This window comes from Mya arenaria, chromosome 15 (genome assembly GCF_026914265.1).
Source record: "Mya arenaria isolate MELC-2E11 chromosome 15, ASM2691426v1".
In the NCBI taxonomy this organism is placed as follows: Eukaryota; Metazoa; Mollusca; class Bivalvia; order Myida; family Myidae; genus Mya; species Mya arenaria.
Window position 1 is genome coordinate 26,508,794 of NC_069136.1, and position 18,465 is coordinate 26,527,258.

General features: G+C 33.9%; 1 protein-coding gene across 1 annotated transcript in view; it reads right to left on the minus strand.

Annotated features, from left to right (window-relative positions):
- LOC128219877 (UDP-glucuronic acid decarboxylase 1-like) overlaps window positions 1-18,423 on the minus strand; it is a 32,209-nt gene extending 13,786 nt beyond the window's left edge. The window contains exons 1-6 of the mRNA XM_052928013.1: window positions 18,262-18,423; window positions 13,468-13,519; window positions 9,353-9,475; window positions 4,778-4,835; window positions 1,672-1,852; window positions 295-399 (exon numbers count right to left, since the gene is read on the minus strand). Of these exons, the coding sequence (XP_052783973.1) occupies window positions 295-399; window positions 1,672-1,852; window positions 4,778-4,835; window positions 9,353-9,475; window positions 13,468-13,519; window positions 18,262-18,340 (598 nt within the window). The 5' untranslated portion in view covers window positions 18,341-18,423. The remainder of the gene's footprint in view (window positions 1-294; window positions 400-1,671; window positions 1,853-4,777; window positions 4,836-9,352; window positions 9,476-13,467; window positions 13,520-18,261) is intronic.
- Window positions 18,424-18,465: the final 42 nt, after the last annotated feature.

Consider the following 18,465-nt stretch of genomic DNA (forward strand, 5'->3'; position numbering starts at 1 on the left):
GTTAAAAAAAATATATATTTTTTTGGGGGGGGGAAGGGGGGGGGGGGGGGGGGGGGGTCCTGGGGCCATAAGATCCGCGGAATTCCGCGAATATATTTTTGTATTTCGGATGTATCTAATGTTCTTTGTGTCAAACCAGTGATCGACTAGTTATAGCAAAGGTCAAAGTTTTTGCACTTAAAATGTTGCCAACAAGAACGCAGCTGACGACAAATAACACAGATGCTATGAAAATACCTTGACCTTTTTCTTCCAAATATGTACAAGTTTAAGGGAATGTTTGGCAATGCTTACCTAGCATATTAATTGTGCCAATGGTGTTTGTTTTCAGTGTCTTGACTGGGTTGTACATGTAGTTAGGTGGGGACGCCGGTGAGGCTAGGTGATAGATCTGGTCCACTGAAATAAGCACAAAAACAGTTTACATATGTGATGTAGTCGGGAAAACTGACACTTGTGAAAATAGACCTGGTCCACTGAAATAAACACAAAAAAGTTAAGATATGTGATCAGATAACATTTTCATTCTTTTGCGAGAAATCGGGCCTCAGATGAAGGTGACCGCAACTATTATTCATATATTTATTATAGTTTTGCCAAAAAATCAAATATATGGGGAATATGGCATGTATGTAAGAGGAAGTGATTTTAATCATATGGTATACCGGAAGTGACGTCAATCAAATATATTGGATCTGATGTCAACATCAATGTTTTATGACGGCATGTCCTATGGTGGCAAACAAATGATGGAGATAGAAGATGAAATATCTATGAAAGTCTAAAACTAATGTAGATCTCTCAAATATGGCAACAAAATTGTAATTTATTTCCATCCTTTCAACTTCTGTCTTAAACATTAAGTGGTTTAAACGTAAAAAATCTGTATAACACTGTGTTTTCTGAATCTGTATCTCACAGTAACCTTGTGTGCACACAAAAATCTACTTCTGCAATACTACCTTATCTTTATACATAAAGTGACCAGTTATATTTTTTGCTTTTATTTCAACTGAAATCAAACACATAGGCCTCATTTGCAATTTTTCATGGCCAAATAAGTTTTTTATATTATGTTCCGCCTATTACCGTACTTACATTTTCTTCTTAAGCATATAAAGCCCATCACAGAAATATACAAATATAATAGGGTGTCACCAGGAATCAATTATTTACATATTTGTGTATCAGGGGCCATATTCATGAAGCATCTTACCGTAAGTCATTTCCTTACTTAACTCGGTTTCTTAAAACTTTTAAAGTCAAATTAAAAGAAATGTAGAAGTGTTTTTATCATTTAAGTAAGGTTTTGTTTTCAATAAGGTCAATGAAAATAACAAATTTGGGAAATTCTTTTTATTAAGCGACTTAAGTTTAGAAATGAGTTTAATGAATACCACAACCAGATACTTAAGGGGGGGGGGGGGGATTAGGGATGTATGCCTTCTCCAAATATGATATATGAGGTTGGTGATCAACACCAAATTAAATTTGACTACTACTAGTTTAAATGGGGCATCCTTGTGTAAAATATGCGCATTTCATAAAAAGTTCATTTCAAACTGTTTACCATCCCTCCTCCATACCCCCTATCTTTTGTTTTAATTAATCAGCTAGTACCGGTAGTAACGCTGTTATTGGTAGAGCCAGAAAAATAACATGAGCAGCTACCTTCAATAAAGAGTGGGTTCACAATATCAGCATGGATGAGCTCAAAGTTGTTATGGCCGATCCAGTGTTCAACGTTCTTCTTGCGTCCAGTGAAGAAGTTATCTACGACGTACACCTCATGTCCTTGTAACATCAGCTTGTCTGTGAGGTGCGACCCAACAAATCCGGCACCTCCTGTGATCTGAAATTTTATTAAATTGTGATATCATATGATTGTACACTAAGCAGTAGGGATAAAACGATGGTCGAGTATTGTCAAAAATCGGTTTTTATTAAGACTTAGGTCGCCGATGTTTACTGAGCAGTAGGGATAAAACGATGGACGAGTTTTGTCAAAAAACAGTTTTGATTAAGACTAAAATAGGGCGCAGATATTTACTGATCAGTAGGGATAAAATAACAATGGAGTATTGTCAAAAATCGGTCTTGATTAAGACTTAGGTCGCCGATGTTTACTGAGCAGTAGGGATAAAACTATGGACGAGTATTGTCAAAAAACGGTTTTAATTAAGACTAAAATAGGTCGCGGATGTTTACTGATCAGTAGGGATAAAATGACAATGTAGTATTGTCAAAAATAAGTTTTGATTATATAAGACTAAGGTTGCCGATGTTTACTGATAAGCAGGGATAAAACAATGATCAAGTTTTGTACAAAAATATATTTTTAGAGAATTGGGTGGCCGATAATTAATTGAATAATCTTTGTATTAACTAACGCTATGAACACGGAAGATTGTTTTCCCTTCAATATGTGAATCAACGTTTATTACCGGAATATAAATAATATGTTTCCTCTCTAAATATTGTGTAATTCAGATAAACAAATATTCAAACCTACTTACTCAGTGGTAAACAGGGAACTCCATTTTTAATGAATACTAGTGCCTGTACTGGCAGCGTATTGGTATGTGATGATACAAGATTTATAAAGGAAATATCAAACCGAATAATAAATTTGAATTATTTTTTTTTCTAAAGTATTATTTTCATTGTAGGAATATAGGAATATTCGTAGGGAAAGCAAATTTTCCATGCCAAATGCAAGTTTATTTAAAATTACTTAATTATGCATTTTCTGCATGTATTATATGACATTCTACTCACGTCCCCATTGCTTTACAAATGCTTTAAAAATTGCTGCCTTCGAGACAAGATTTGAGCATATATCAACTTTTTGTGACTGAGTTGCAAGCTCTCAATAACTCAGTTTAAACACTTCAATAGATTTGCCATGCTTTATTTAGGAAAAGAGATTTCATTTCTTCTTAAAGGGACTGTACACCAGATTGGCACTCAAAAAAGTTTTTTTCTGTTACGAATCCCAGGACAATTATTCAATAAAATGTTTTACTCTTTGATATCATAATTGTAAAAATATACCAAAATGTAAAAAAAAATTGAGTCGGAGACCGGGTTCAGACCGCCAAAATTGCAGTCCAGTGTTGTATCCACTGTGCTACGAAGGCTTTCCCTTAACAGATGGAATATTTCAGCTACATACCTAACTTGGTAATATCACGTGATAACATCGACGAGCCAATCACGCATAAGGAATGAATTCTACTAGGTAGACATACCTAGTAATCTTTTTTAATGGAAAAATACCAAAAAACTGCGGAAAAAAAATTAATTGTAAACTATGTGGTACTTCTGTTAGTAAGTTTCAATGCATTGTACACAACGATGCCAAGTTTATGTCAGTTTTTGACAATTTTCTTCTTTTTTGCTATTTCATCATACGGAGTACAGCCCCTTTAAAAATAGCAAAATTATTATAATGTGTATATGTCCCATTCAGTTTTCTATAAAGGACTGTAATCAATAATGGTTCCATTTCTTTTGAGTGTTGTTCCATAATCCATGAATTTGACAATTGCATACACATTATGGGCTCAGCAGAAGACTAAACCCAACTCAAATCTATTTTATAACTTGTTATATTCATCTTTCGTCATGCCTTGATTCATCAATCTGAATTTAATGCTTAAAATATGATAATTTTACTTCCTTGATTGTGGGGTATTTCTATGTTTTCCCTAAATGTGCAGTGGTAGAAATAAACACAAGCCCGCAAGCCCTGCACTGGTTAAATGACTTCGGGGCTTGCTCAAATTCTGAATTTTATATAGCAGGCCTTGATAAAAAATTTGATGTTAATAGCAATAGTACAAAGACTTGGGCTTGTTCATCCAAAAGTCAAACTTTGATGACTGGATGTGTGAATTAGGGTTTAAGTTAGTGTTAGTGTGCTGCATCCTGTCTGTTTTTGGTAAGCACCCTTCTGCCCTTATGGAGACTAGAATGTGTACCCTCCTGCCTTCAAAGAATTAAATGCTTAAGATAATCAAATATTTCTTTTGTTTTGTATACAACTAGAAATATGATTATGAATTCAAACAAACTTTACATATTTGGTAGTTCAAAGCCTAATATTACGGTACTTCAAATAAGAACAATTTCTAACATTTTCTATGAAATTCATTATGCTTTACTTATTCACTGCCCGATACAATGTACCCTTTTGTCCCTCAGCACCCTGTCCATTTTCTGAAACACCCGGTCCTTTTTAAACCCTGGCTAAAACCCTACGTAAAATGTACCTCGACAAAATGTTCTCAGAGCCCAATAAAATATTTTGACACAATTTTCTAAAATTAGAGCCATACACAGAATGTGATTAATACCCCTGATTAAAACCTCTGCACGCCCAAGTGTCAGAATGTCAAATAGTCTTAAAATCTGACCATGCATAACAAAGATATAGACCACACAAACTATCTTCAGTAAAGCTAATATAGTAAATATTATGAAGTACCAATGGTTGCTGTGACCTTGACCTCGAAGGTTGGGACACGGGACTTATGGTGACATATCCACATGCTATGGTGGTCACATCTAGCAAATAATTTTGAAATCTGATAGATATGGACAGAACAAAAATGGGACGGACGAACATGACAAAATTTGTGATTCCTATACAGCCTCCATTGCACTTGGTGAAGAAAACCCCTTATTACCTACCATAATTCTTGGCAGTGATATCAGAACAAATTAAAAAATGATTTGCCTTCTGAAACTTGAATTAATGTGAGGAAATTCTTACCAATATTCGTTTCCTGTCCTTGTAATTCAAAATAGGGACCTCTGGATACACCTTTCTCCTGAAAGCCAAAATAGTCATAATAATATTCAAGACCTTATTTCAACTCATTCTGAACTAGAAATGTGTCCATAGGACACGGATGCCCCCACTTCGATTTTTTGTCACAGAAAATAAGCCATAATGATTATTCAGGATAATCTGCACATATAGGATAAGTTGAGTTGAGTTGGGTTTTACGGCATCGCAAGACTGTATAGGTTACATGGCGCCATTCAGGCAGGAAAAAACTTGTTGGATCCACATTGGACACATACTTTTCAAGAATTAGATTGGAAACATATATTTTTGAAGTATTTTTGGCAAAAAAGGGCCGTAACTCCTAAATGACTAAAGCGATTTCCATGACTATCGAACTTGATCAAGATATTATGGTCACAAACATGTGTTTAAAGTTTGGTGAGGATTGGACAAACAGTTTTCAAGAATTAGATTGGAAACATATATTTTTGAAGTATTTTTGGCAAAAAAGGGCCGTAACTCCTAAATGACTAAAGCGATTTCCATGACTATCGAACTTGATCAAGATATTATGGTCACAAACATGTGTTTAAAGTTTGGTGAGGATTGGACAAACGGTTTTCAAGAATTAGATCGGAAACAATCTTCGGGACGTACGTACGTACAGACAGACAGACAGACGGACAGACGTACGTACGGACAAGGGCAACCCTATATGCCGCCACTTTGTGGGGGCATAATTATCTAACTTTCATGGGTCTAAAAGTGGTTACATGTAAAAAGTCGGGGGGGGGGGGGGGGGGAGGGGACTGTTTGGGTACTAAAGGTACTAAAATCCTACTGTTTTTAATGCAAATGTCTGAGCAAAAATCAATCCCTACAATTCTTAGTATATACTAATTTATTTTAACTTGATCGTGACGAAAGCTGAGCTTATAAAACCACTCTCGAGTCCGTTTTCTAGACAGAAACCAGTACCTACTGTGTCCTTATTGAGAGGCCCTGAGAAGGTACCTCTGGTGGGGATCCGACCCACAACCTCATGGGTGAGAGGCGGACACGTCCCGTGCCAAATAAAAACGAAGCTTTATAAAAAGCGCAGCTTTAGCGAAGCTATTTCTTGCTAAATCTGCGCTTTTTTTCCAAAGCTGCGTTTTTTTCGAAAGCTTCGCAAAAGCTGTGCTTTTTCTTCGCTTTTTTCAAAAGCTTCGCAAAAGCTGCGTTTTTTTTCATGAAAGGTTCGCTTTTAGTAAAAAAGCTTCGCTAAACCTTCGTCTTTTGAAAAATAGCTTTGTCTTTTTGTTTAAGCCATATTTTCCTTAAATAAAAGCTTCGTCTTTAACATAAAAGCTTCGTCTTTTGCATAAAAAGCTTCGTCTTTTTGAAATTTAAGATGGCCAATATTTATTGGAAAAGACGAAGCTTTTCAACCAAAGACGAAGCTTTAAAAGAAAAGACGAAGCTTTTTTTTTTTTTTATCTTTTTCTTTGTAGGTGCACTTTTTTGCGTTTTAAGTGTATTATATAAATAATAAGTGCTTTTTCTAAGCTGAAGAATTTTTTCTTTTATAAATTCTGCATTTCATCTCAATTACAATAATTCATGTTCAAGTTAAGAATTTTTTTTATCAGCAGTAATTTAATTGTTTTAGTTTATCCATGTGTAAATCTACAATAACATAAAAAAATATTCAGTCATTCATCAAATTCATACATTCTATTCCTGATTGAATGAAGAATTCAATCTCTTGATGAATGAATGAAATATGGAAAAAAAAGGGTTGAATCCAAAAATAAAATAATACATGGATGAATGAATGAATGATTGATTGATTGCACAAATGAATGAATGATGAATGAATGTGAATGTTTGATTGATTTACTGATGTATTGATTGATTAACTGGTGGGTTGATTGATTGGTTGGTTGATAAGTGATTGAATGAATGAATGAATGAATGAATGAATGAATGAATGAATGAATGAATGAATGAATGAATGAATGAATGAATGAATGAAAATTTGAATAAATAATTGAATGATGAATAAATAAATTAATAAATAATTAATAAATTGATTAATTACTTTACTTAATTAGTTACTTTTAAATGACTGGATGAATAAATGAATTATCAATTAATGATTCAAAATAAAATAAAAAAAGGATATTTTTAATAAATCAATGCAATAAATCATAATTTTATAATATTATGCCAAATAATACACTTACAAAATAAACAGTTATTAATTGCATTCAACTGAATATTCACAGAATTCATAATACTTAAATTTCTTTACATGTTATCATCATAGATCTTAATGCTTTGTTCATAAGCCATTCCCATGATAAGCCATATTTGTACAACAACCAATCAGAATCTCAGAACCAAATTTAAAATAGGGGCGGCCATTTTGTTGGGATTTCAGCAGGAAGGGTTGCATGTTTTTAAAGGAATTAATGAATTTACACAAATAACAACCATTGATGATTAAAGGGATAAATTAATGATATTAAATTTATGATATAACTATCATAAGATCAGATGAACATGGACTATGCTTTGGAATGACAATCCAATCATTTGATGTTTTGTAAAAGATGACATGCAATACTGGTGAGTTCTTAAAATATTCTGATCTTATACTTATTTTAGTTGTTTATCAATTACTTAATAACCTCAGTAACTATTTTCTTAAACATGTTGGACTTTATATTTCAAAATGATATCCAGCTCTTAAAAATACAATGAAATTTATAAGATATAGTTTTAAAACTCATTGATTTCTTATTTTTACCCTTCCGGCTTAACAGAATATCTATCAGAATGTTTTTCCATTAAATGTACATCTGATAAGAATCAGTGTTGTTTTACAAGGGGTAATAAAACTGCTATCTGCCAGATGGCCTACCAGATATTGAAAATTGGATTGATCTATTATGTAAAGTATTAATTAACAATCTGGTAGTTCACACTGTGTAATAAACAGAGCTGTAAAGAACCTCTAAATTTAATAAAAGGGCAACATAAGGCAGAGTATGGAAAAAGTAATTTTACTATGTAGTTGAATAGAATTGAAAAAAATAGTTTTCAATTTAGGTATCATACTGAAAGGTATGCCTCTACACCAACTAATGGTGTAAATAATTAAAAGATCTAAACAAAAATGAACAATATTAAGTATAAATATTGATTTCAAACATTTAGAATATGCTTCCATGTGGTTTAATAGAGACTATAGTATCAGTGAAAAAAAATTGATATTCAACAATTTCACATTTTAATACAGCAATAAAAGGTCATAATGTTTTGTTTTAATTCTTTATTGGGGAAGTTTATACACAGGTATCAATGGGATATTATTTCATATCATATGGGAACTAGTGATAAACTTGGCATTGATGTATATATGATATATATTTTATTAAAAGTTTTTTGTTACACCAGTCTGAGGCTTTTTATCCCCTATTGTATTAGAGGGTTGGAGGGAAAAAAGCAGCTTTTGAGAAGAGCTGCGTTTTTTTTGCCACAAAAAGCGCAGCTTTTGCGAATAGCTGCGCTTTTTGGCCAATACCGCACAAAGCTTCGCTATTTCAAGCAAAAAGCGCAGCTTTTGTGAATAGCTGCGCTTTTTGGCCAATACCGCACAAGGCTTCGCAAAAGCTTCGCTATTTCAGGCAAAAAGCGCAGCTATTCGCAAAAGCTGCGCTTTTTGGCCAATACTGCACAAAGCTTCGCAAAAGCTTCGCTATTTCAAGCAAAAAGCGCAGCTTTTGCGAATAGCTGCGCTTTTTCCGCACAAAGCTTCGCAAAAGCTTCGCTATTTCAAGCAAAAAGCGCAGCTTTTGCGAATAGCTGCGCTTTTTGGCCAATAAGCACAAAGCTTCGCTATTTCAAACAAAAAAGGAAAAAGCTGCGCTTTTAACAATTGAAAGCTTCGCTAAAGCTTCGTTTTTTTTGCCAATACCGCATCGTTTTGCGGCGCTTTTAGCATCGTTTTGCGGCGCTTTTAGCATCGTTTTGCGACGCTTTAGCGAAGCTTTTTTGGCACGGGGTATACCACTAGACCACACCCACCCCTCACCCCTACAATTCTTGAAGTTAACAAAAAAGCAAAGGTATATCTATCTGTCAATTTATGCTATTTATTGAAAGTCGGTGAGAAAACACACACAATTTTGTTATTTTTTTTCAATTGAACCAATTCTGTTTGCACTGATTCATTTTGGATTTTAACATTCAAATTATAAAAAAAATATACACAGCTTTTGGCATTAGATACCAGGAATCGCAGGTAAATAACACCTATAAAGAACTGCTGTAAAAATTGTTGCAAGCAGCTACCTCGACACAGGCCCGGCACCATGTAATTGGTAAATCCTCTTGAAATATTTTTTTTTAATAATACCATGAATTCAAATGTTATCAATATTCAACTTAATGACACATTCAATGTCAATACAAATATAATGTGCAATTCATTGTTCTGTATAAGGTGTTGTCACTGACAAGATTCATTACAAAAAGGCTTACTGACTGTTCCAACTCTCTATGACTTACCCTTTCTCCAGCTCCTTAATGCGATTTTTCAGCTCCTTGATTTCCTGGTAGAAGTCCCCTGAGTTTTGGTACTGCAGAGCAGTGGCCTGGCCGTTGTGGGCAGAGGCCCCACCAGGAAATTCCCTACAGCAAACACAGGTAAAGGTGGTGATATTTAAAATAAATAAAAATAAATGATAAAAACTAACCTAGTTTGGTAGATGTCGCCTCTGTTTCTATTCTGCAGGGCACCAGCCAGGTCAATCTAGACTGCAGCCCCACATGATCACTGTTGGTTGAGGCCCCACCCAGGGCTATTTCCGCCCATTTTGGGAAAAAGACCCTAGACATTTTGGGAAAATTTGCGTAGGGAATATGCCTAAATTTGAAAATTTACAGTTAAAAGAACAAGCTTTTCAATCTCCTACTAATGAGGAAATTACTAATTATTAGTTTCTTTCCCTTTTAAAAGAGCTAAAACGGCTGAAATATCGATCTTTGGGGTGTAAATATCTATTCCAATAAATCATGACAGATAATATTTCATACTGATCTCTGAATGTCATGAAAAGTCAATGATTTCTGAATTCAATTATTCCAAAACTTTACATCACATAATTTATTAGGATGTTGAATGAATCAGTACAGGTAAAAATACTTCCCGTTTATTGGGATTTTTTTCTGAAGACTGGTAAAACCCCCATATATTTTGCATTGGGAATGGGTCCGATAGTCGGACATGTGTAAACTATAGAAAAACCCTGCCACCTGACCAGCTGCAGTTTGCCAATGGAAAAATAAGAAGAGGTGGCGGTAGATAAAAACTAACATATTTTGGTTGAGGCCATACATGTTCTCTTACTGAAATGAGCTGACCTGGTCACTCTAGGATGAGGCCCCAGTCCTGGGATCTCTCTGGTGAACATGATATAATAAGAGTGAGAAGTGTTCAGAATCGGTTCCAGTTCGACTATGGATAATGGGTTCAACTCAAGTAACCGATTATCGACAGTACAATCGGTTTTTGACAAGACCTTAATTATAGTCCTGTGCAATAACTTGCAATCCTTAAATATGCTTTTGTTATGAGTATACACTTGAAGTTATTTAGTGTTGATGTTGCTTTCAGCCATATTTTTATCAAAAACAACTTCTGAATGTATATACAAACACAGAGGAGAAAATTGGGAGACATAAACAGAACCCAAATTACAAGAGGAAAGAAGAAAACCAACTGGCCAGTAGAATCGACAAGCAATAATGACCAAATACAATTGGTTGTTGCCAATTTCAGGCACATCCAATCAATTTTCCCTTGTAATCGATCATTGGAAAATCACTAAGAGTGAGTGTGAGAATTTCTGAAATTCGGCCAACTTCACAATCCATAAAATTATACATTTTTCAACTCTTACAAGTCAACACGTACAGCTATGTTTAAATGCATTCCTAATCTCTTCAATATCTTCACAATCTGTATCTCAAAGTGCCTTCGCTTTGATTCCTTGTTTGAAATATACTGTCGTAAATTCACAATTTTCGGCACATTTTGCTATTTTTAGACTTCTATGGACACTGACTCCATTCACAAAAAGGTGGAAAAACACTGTAGTTTAACAACATTTAAAAATCATTTCAAGTTTGACAGGCTTTTAAATTACCTAGTTACATAGATTGCAATTAAGCAACAAGTTACAGGCATTTTCCGAGTAAACATACAGGTTACATATGCATTTTTTTATTTTTTTTATAATGATAAATTGACAAACAAGAGCCACACAATCTGTTGCCAAAACATCTTTTAATCAGTCTATAAAGGATGGTCTATAGAAAGTCTTTCATTCAGTGGATATAATGTCTTTTATTCAGGGAAAAACATTCGATATACCGTCTTCAATTGAGAGGAGGGCAAATTACACTATTTCAGCAGCTGTATCAGCATCTATTCAGTGTTAAATGCCTTATTTAACTTCACTTAAGTGAATCACGGCATGGTTATACCATCTCAGATAATTGACTACTTTTCATACTAATAGGTTTTGAAAATGAATGTTTCTTATTCAGAGAGGCTGAACCTGCTGAATCTACTTGATCTACATTTTTTTTGTTTAAATATTATCTTTATCGCCCTGTGATATACAGCCTTTTATTCAGCATTTTATTCATTCAAATTACAGACATAACTAAAATATTATTAGAGTCTGAGTTTATAGGCCTTATTAAATATACAGTGCCTATTGTCAGTAGTAACAATTTTTTTAGCACCAAGTTTCATGATCAAACCGAACTGGTGCACTGTGTGTATATTAACTGAACCATCCCAATAAATAAAATGAAAAAACTATTGTCAATATATATATAGAACATTGACAAAATCTAAAAGCCTAATTATTTATGGACAGTGTGTCGTTATCGGTATCCCACTACCATAGAATGATTGTTGGATCGATGAACACATGAATAAAAGATTTAGTACAATGATTGTGCATTTGGTGGAAAAAAACTTTTTTGTCAATTTTATAAAGTGAATGTTTTTGTCATTTTATTCAGGGATGTGATTGACCTGGCAGCTGGTCGGATGAAACCATTTCGACATTGAGTTCTTGGGGCGCTCTTGGGGTCAAAAGCACACTGCTAAAGAAGAAAAACTTTTACGAAGCTCTTTTGAGGGTTTTCCTAGCTTCAAATTTGAAGCAAACTGGAATATGAACTCTTACACCCAAAAGCAACCAAATTTTTTTTATCAGTCTAAAAAATGAAACCTCAGGGCCCTGTATCGCTAACCTGATCCAATTCAAGTGTGAAATAAGTGTTTTCAGGGCGAGGGCAATTGTGACAGGGGCAGTGTTTATAAAGTTTTTCTATGATTTGACCTAGTGACCTGGTTTTTTACCTCTAATTACCATGTTTCAAACTCTACCTAAAGATCATCAAGAATAACAATCTGATGAAGTTCCATGAACATATGGTCGTAAATGTGGCCTCTAGAGTGTTAACATGCTTTTCCTATTATTTGACCTGGTGACCTAGTTTTTGACTGCACATGACCCAGATTCGAACTTGGACTAGAGCTAATCAATATAAACATTCTTTCTAAGTTTCATTAACATACAGTCATAAATGTGACCTCTAGAGTGCTTACAAGCTTTTCCTATGATTTGACCTAATGACCTAGTTTTTGACCGCACATGACCCAGATTTAAACTTGACTTAGAGATTATTAATATAAACATTCTGACCAACTTTCATGAAGAAACATTTATAAATGTGACTTCTTGATTGTTAACAAGCTTTTCCTTCAATCTTGGCCTAGAGCTAATCAATATACACATTCTGACAACATTTCATGAACATACAGTCATAAATTTGACCACTAGAGTGCTAACAAGATTTTCCTATGATTTGACCTGATGACCTAGTTTTTGACCGCACATGACCAAGATTTAAACCTGACTTAAAGATTATTAATATAAACATTCTGACCAACTTTCATGAAGATACAGTCATGAATGTGACCTCTAGAGTGTTAACAAGCTTTTCCTTCATTATGACCTGGTGACCTAGTTTTTGACCACACATGACCCAGATACGAACTTGACCTAGAGATTATTAATATTAACATTCTGACCAAGTTTCCTGAAGATACAGTAATAAATGTGACCTCTGTAGTGTTAACAAGCTTTTCCTTTAATTTGACCTGGTGACCTAGTTTTTAACCCCAGATGACCCAACATCGAACTTGTCCAAGGTTTTATTCTCAACATTCTGACCAAGTTTCATTAAGATTTAGCCCAAAAAACCTCTAGAGTGTTTACAGTCAAATTGTTGACGACGGACGAAGACGGACGACGATGACAACGGACGACTACGACGGACACAGGGCGATCACAATAGCTCACCTTGTCAGCACTTCGTGCTCAGGTGAGCTAAAACATTGAGGGGTTTGAGGGGTCCCTTGAGCCATTAGATCCACGGAATTTCGCGAATCCGTGAACAAATCACATCCCTGTTTGTGTGAATTTTATTGTCAACTTGGAATCAATTAGTATTCATTAAAAAAATAACTGTATTATTCTTTTTAGAACATTAAAAAAGGATTTTAAAATCCTGAAAAAAAATCATTAATTGTAACTTACATCAGTCTCTTTTGAGATTTGTCTTCAGCCTCCATTGACTTGACGTACAGAACTGAAATCAAAAGAACCTTTTTTAAAGCAGATATTTTTGAGGCCAAGTCCGAAATTTGACTGCTGCCCAAATTGTACAAGTTTATTTTTTCCCAATAAATGTTTGAACATTTGTATCCCTAAACAAATTATAGGGACTCTTTCAGTTATGGAGCTTTATTTTGTCAGAAATTAATGGCAGTTTATGTTTAAAAAAAATGTTTATAATGGGAAGACAGTGTTGTTCATTTTAGGGTTGGCAGTTTTTATTAGGTAGGGTGCGGTTAGCCAAAAACAAACATTTTTTTTTAGGCCTTATCACTTGAAAGAAGGAAACAAATGTCATTACACCATGTAACCAACAGTAAGAAGATAAAACCACATGAAAAGCATTTAAATGAGAACCGAATTGAATTGCACAATAAACTTTGTGTGAGGCTTTTGCACATGACCGAAAAGTGTACAATAAAAAGTGTTTATATTTGGTTTACATATATAATATAAACAATACCTGTCTGATGATTTTACAGTTGGTAGTCAACAAACAAGATGTTAATTTATCATTTTTTAGTTGTCAGTTGATGATATAAAACAATTTATAGTTCTTCCTTCTTTAGGATATTAGGACACTTCAGGAGAGCTCCCTGATTAGATGATAGAGGGGGCTTAACTCAGGGGGGTGACCTTTTAACCTGTGCCCCTTCCTCAGAACTGAAATTTATTTGATTTAAAGTGTTTGCAGCGAAGTTAATAATTTATTTTCGAAAATGGTGCATTTTAGGGTGTTTTTATTACTCTAGCTTTTTATCCTTTATTAACACTTCTTAACAATATAACCCAACCCTACCAAATAGGTGCTGACCCTGCTTTAATAGTCAGTTGTTAAAAAGAAATCAAAAAAAGATATTTTTCAAGCGTGTGTTTTAATATGTAGTTTAAAACCTTTAAAGCTTTATACAGAACATTACTTTAACACCATTCTCCAATGATGACATAACTTTTTTATTTAAGGCAAAAAATATCCTACCCACTCTACCTGCTTTTGAAAAGGATGTAACCCTAACCATTTTATTTTTATGGCCTTATAATGTAAGCTTTATCAATATGAGTATGTACATTTCTAAAACAAACTATTGGCTTTTTACATACAATACCATTTTTATTTTTTCCAATTACCATATAAGCCCCAGGAGGCAGATTTACCCTAGGCATGTCATATAAATGTTTCTGATTATTATCTGAATAAATGTATCTTTGTTGCGTATAATACATCCAATGTATATATATATACAGTCATAATGGCGCATATTTAAATACAATATCTTGTATCAATTAAACATGTGTCTACATGTATGTATCAGAAAGTAATATAAAAAGAAAGCGGCAAGTTTAAGTGTGGTTTCATATGATAATTATAAAAACAAATTAATTGACACCATATGTATCGGGTCATGGCTATTTACAAAGGAATTGAATAGTTATTTTAGAATCCCAATATGGAAAATGAAAATGTTAAATCAAATTATAAACTCAGTAAAATAATAATATATTGTTACTATAAAGCATCTCAAAGGATTATAATTATTGAACAGAATGAAGCATGTTCATGAAATTAATACTTTTTACATTGATTCAAGTTTCATGTAAATAAACAGACTGAATAAAAATCATTTGACATGATAATGACTTGTCTTTCAGCTATATTTAAAGCTCATACATTGACTAATAATTATGTTCCCAAAGAAAAATCCTGGACTTGTAAAACTGTTTGGGTTTTGCTATATATACCCGGTAGACTGTTAATAAATATTGTTTAAAACCACACAATTATAACAGGTCTTTTAGCTTGTGGGACTTAAGCAGGGTGCTGCAAGGCCTGCACCCTCTCGTTTTTTTCTATAGGACTCATTCTTGAACTGTTACTTAAATTATTTGCCATCAACTTCCAACAAACAATGCTAATTTGGGTGACAAATAAAGATGAAAAATATGTGGCACTTGGTGGCTTAACAGGAATTTCACTAACTGCCACGAAATTTCAACCATTTTTCACCACCAAAATGTGGCATTTGTTTTTTTTTAAATGTGGCATTTCGTGAAAAGGTTGAACTGCTTGGGTAGCTTAGGCCAAAAAAAATGCTTTTGATTTGGGTTACCATAACCTACCTACGAAATAGGCGCCGACCTACTTTATTTTTTTCGTTTTTAGTTGGTAAGAAAGATAAAAAAAACTTTTTATAAGTGTGTTTTTATATGTAGTTTAAAATCTCTAATGCTTTATAGTTATACAGAACTTTAACACCATTCTACGATGATGAAAATAATGTTCTTATATAAAGCTTATAAAAAAAAATAGATACAAAAATATAAAAAACTTACCTACCCTTCCTGTTTTTGAAAAGGATGTAATCCTAACCAAACCATTTTTATTTATTTTTGGTCTTATCAGGGTTCGAATTTAACTTTGAAGAGCACTAGCAAAATTTTGCGAGTGTTTTTTGAGGCAACTCGCAAAATAAAAAATTAATTTGCAATTTTATTATTTGCTTTATTCCCTTATAATATTGTCTAATTAAAGTAGATATTTACACCTTACACATACTATGAATATTAAAAAATATCAATCTTGAATGACTCGACTACTACATTTTGTTGATAGCTTATTCTTTCTGGGGGGTACGGATGACTCATCGGATGCTGGCCGCTTTTTAATAACAAAGCTGTCCATTGACATTGTTCACTTTGACACATATTATATAGCTGATATATATTAAAAGGTTGATGGGGTTTACATATAGTGCGTGAAATCGCTAAAATTAGCCAATGACTGAGCTAGGTGATTACGTCATTTGTATTCAGTTTGTATTGGGCACGCCTCGGAGCATCCCGGAAAGATTTTACTTGTCCTTTCCTGTATTTGTTCTATTTTTGAAAACTTATTAGAGCGTGACTCCGTACAGCCTACTCTATACTGGTAGTGTAAACATGCCATTTATAGGCTGATTACACTCGACTACGAAGTGACGTTAAGTTCACGTTTATTCTAATTTCCTTTTAACATTTTGTCGTCTAGAAAAAGCCAGAATTTTGCAAGCTTGAATAAAAGTCACTTGCAATTTGCAAATGTCGCTCCCATTTTGCGAGTATGGGAGTCTAAATTCGAACCCTGCTTATGTTGACAAAACTAATTGCTCATGTTTGTGTAAAATACACTTTTTTTTGTGTGACGAAATAAAGTGAGGCAAATCATTCAGAGTTTTAAAACTAAGATACCATAATCAGCAAATGGGAGAGGGCAGGAGTAGATATTAGGATAATACATTACCACATAGTGAAAGTTTAGCCACAATAATGCACGTTTAGGGAACTTTTTTAACATTTGGATATTCATTTTGTTCCCTAAACGCCACAAGTCGACTGATTCATACCAATGTAAAATATATTTTTCAATTGTAACTCCACAATATTTAACACTGCATTGTTAAATAAAAACACAAAAGTTACAAATAAAATATTTTTAGCCAATACCTTTCTAATATTACACTTAGTGTTTCAAGACATAAAAATTCAGAACGATCTGTCAACAAAGCATTGCCATTTTTTAACTACCTTGCAGGTGCCCGTTATCTTTCCGCTCAATATACTAAGCGCAGGGATCTGTCATTTTTGGCTAGGAAATCAACAAGTAGGATATGGACATGCAGAGTCGCCAAAACAAAAATTGTCAAAGACTCTGAAGCGGCTTTTTATATGGACTAGTGAAAGTTGATCATTCTGGCAACAATGTTCGATACATCAATTATTTATTGGTTGAACAGTGTTTTCTCTGTAAAAGCATATATTTTGGGTTACCAGAGCTCAGTTTCTGTGCATAGATGGCTAGTCCAAATAATTGTACGTTGACGGATTTGTTTTAGATTTTTGATATGGCAAATCATTCATGTACAAATTGTTTAGTATCAAAGTGGGTAGTTGTTCCGATCAGGATTCCGGGTAAAAGCATATAGCGTCTATAAAATATCATAAAAACAAGAAATATTACCAGATAATGTTATTTTATATTAGTTCCGTACCCAAAAAATAAATATCCAACTTCTAATTATGAGTTTGACGGCTTTTCTTCATTTCATTCTGTCAAAACATAACGATATATACATGAAGGGCACCTGCAAGGCTTCATGGCACAGTTTTAAATCGCTCGGAACATTTCGGCCATGGCCAAGTTGTTACGATTGTATAACGAGGTCTATCTCGAAGCTTTGTCGGAGGAGGCCGAGTTATTACGATTGTATCGAGTTGTTCCCCTTCGCATAATTGTTGTTTGTGTCAGTCAACTTTCGTTTTATTGGAAAGGTAAACAACTTGTTTTTATGCATTAAATGCTTGTTTAGTGCAAAATAACATTTCACTTACATGGTAAAATATGAATATTACTCTTTATGATCAATTTCAACCATAAAATACTTCACTTAAAACAATTTCAATATTTTTAAAACACCCCTGTTTTTTGCACATTCCCGTTTAGACGTTAGGGATTGGAAGAATCCCGTATAACACGTCTATTATTTTAGACTAAGTTTGCAGTTTCAATGCATAGAAGGCATAAAATAACATAAGCAAATTTGATGTGTTTCTGCATCCCATTGAACAAGCAAGGTGTTTAAATCGAAAACAGCGACTTCCCGGTCACATAGTAGCACTATCGTGAGACGCTTTTCTGAGGCTGAGCCAGAGGCTGTTGTAAATAGATTCTGAAATACTCACTGATGGTTGAAACCACAGCCAACACAAGCAAAATAAATTTTGGCGATTTCATCTTTTTATTCCAATTTATTTGACGCATACCAATGCAAAGGGGCAGTGTGCGACAGCAAAACAAAACCTAAAAGGTTAGTGGTGACAAATATCTTCAGCTGAGCAAATCAAACATCCGCAGTTAAACCGGCTTAAATGGGTCAGGCTACATAC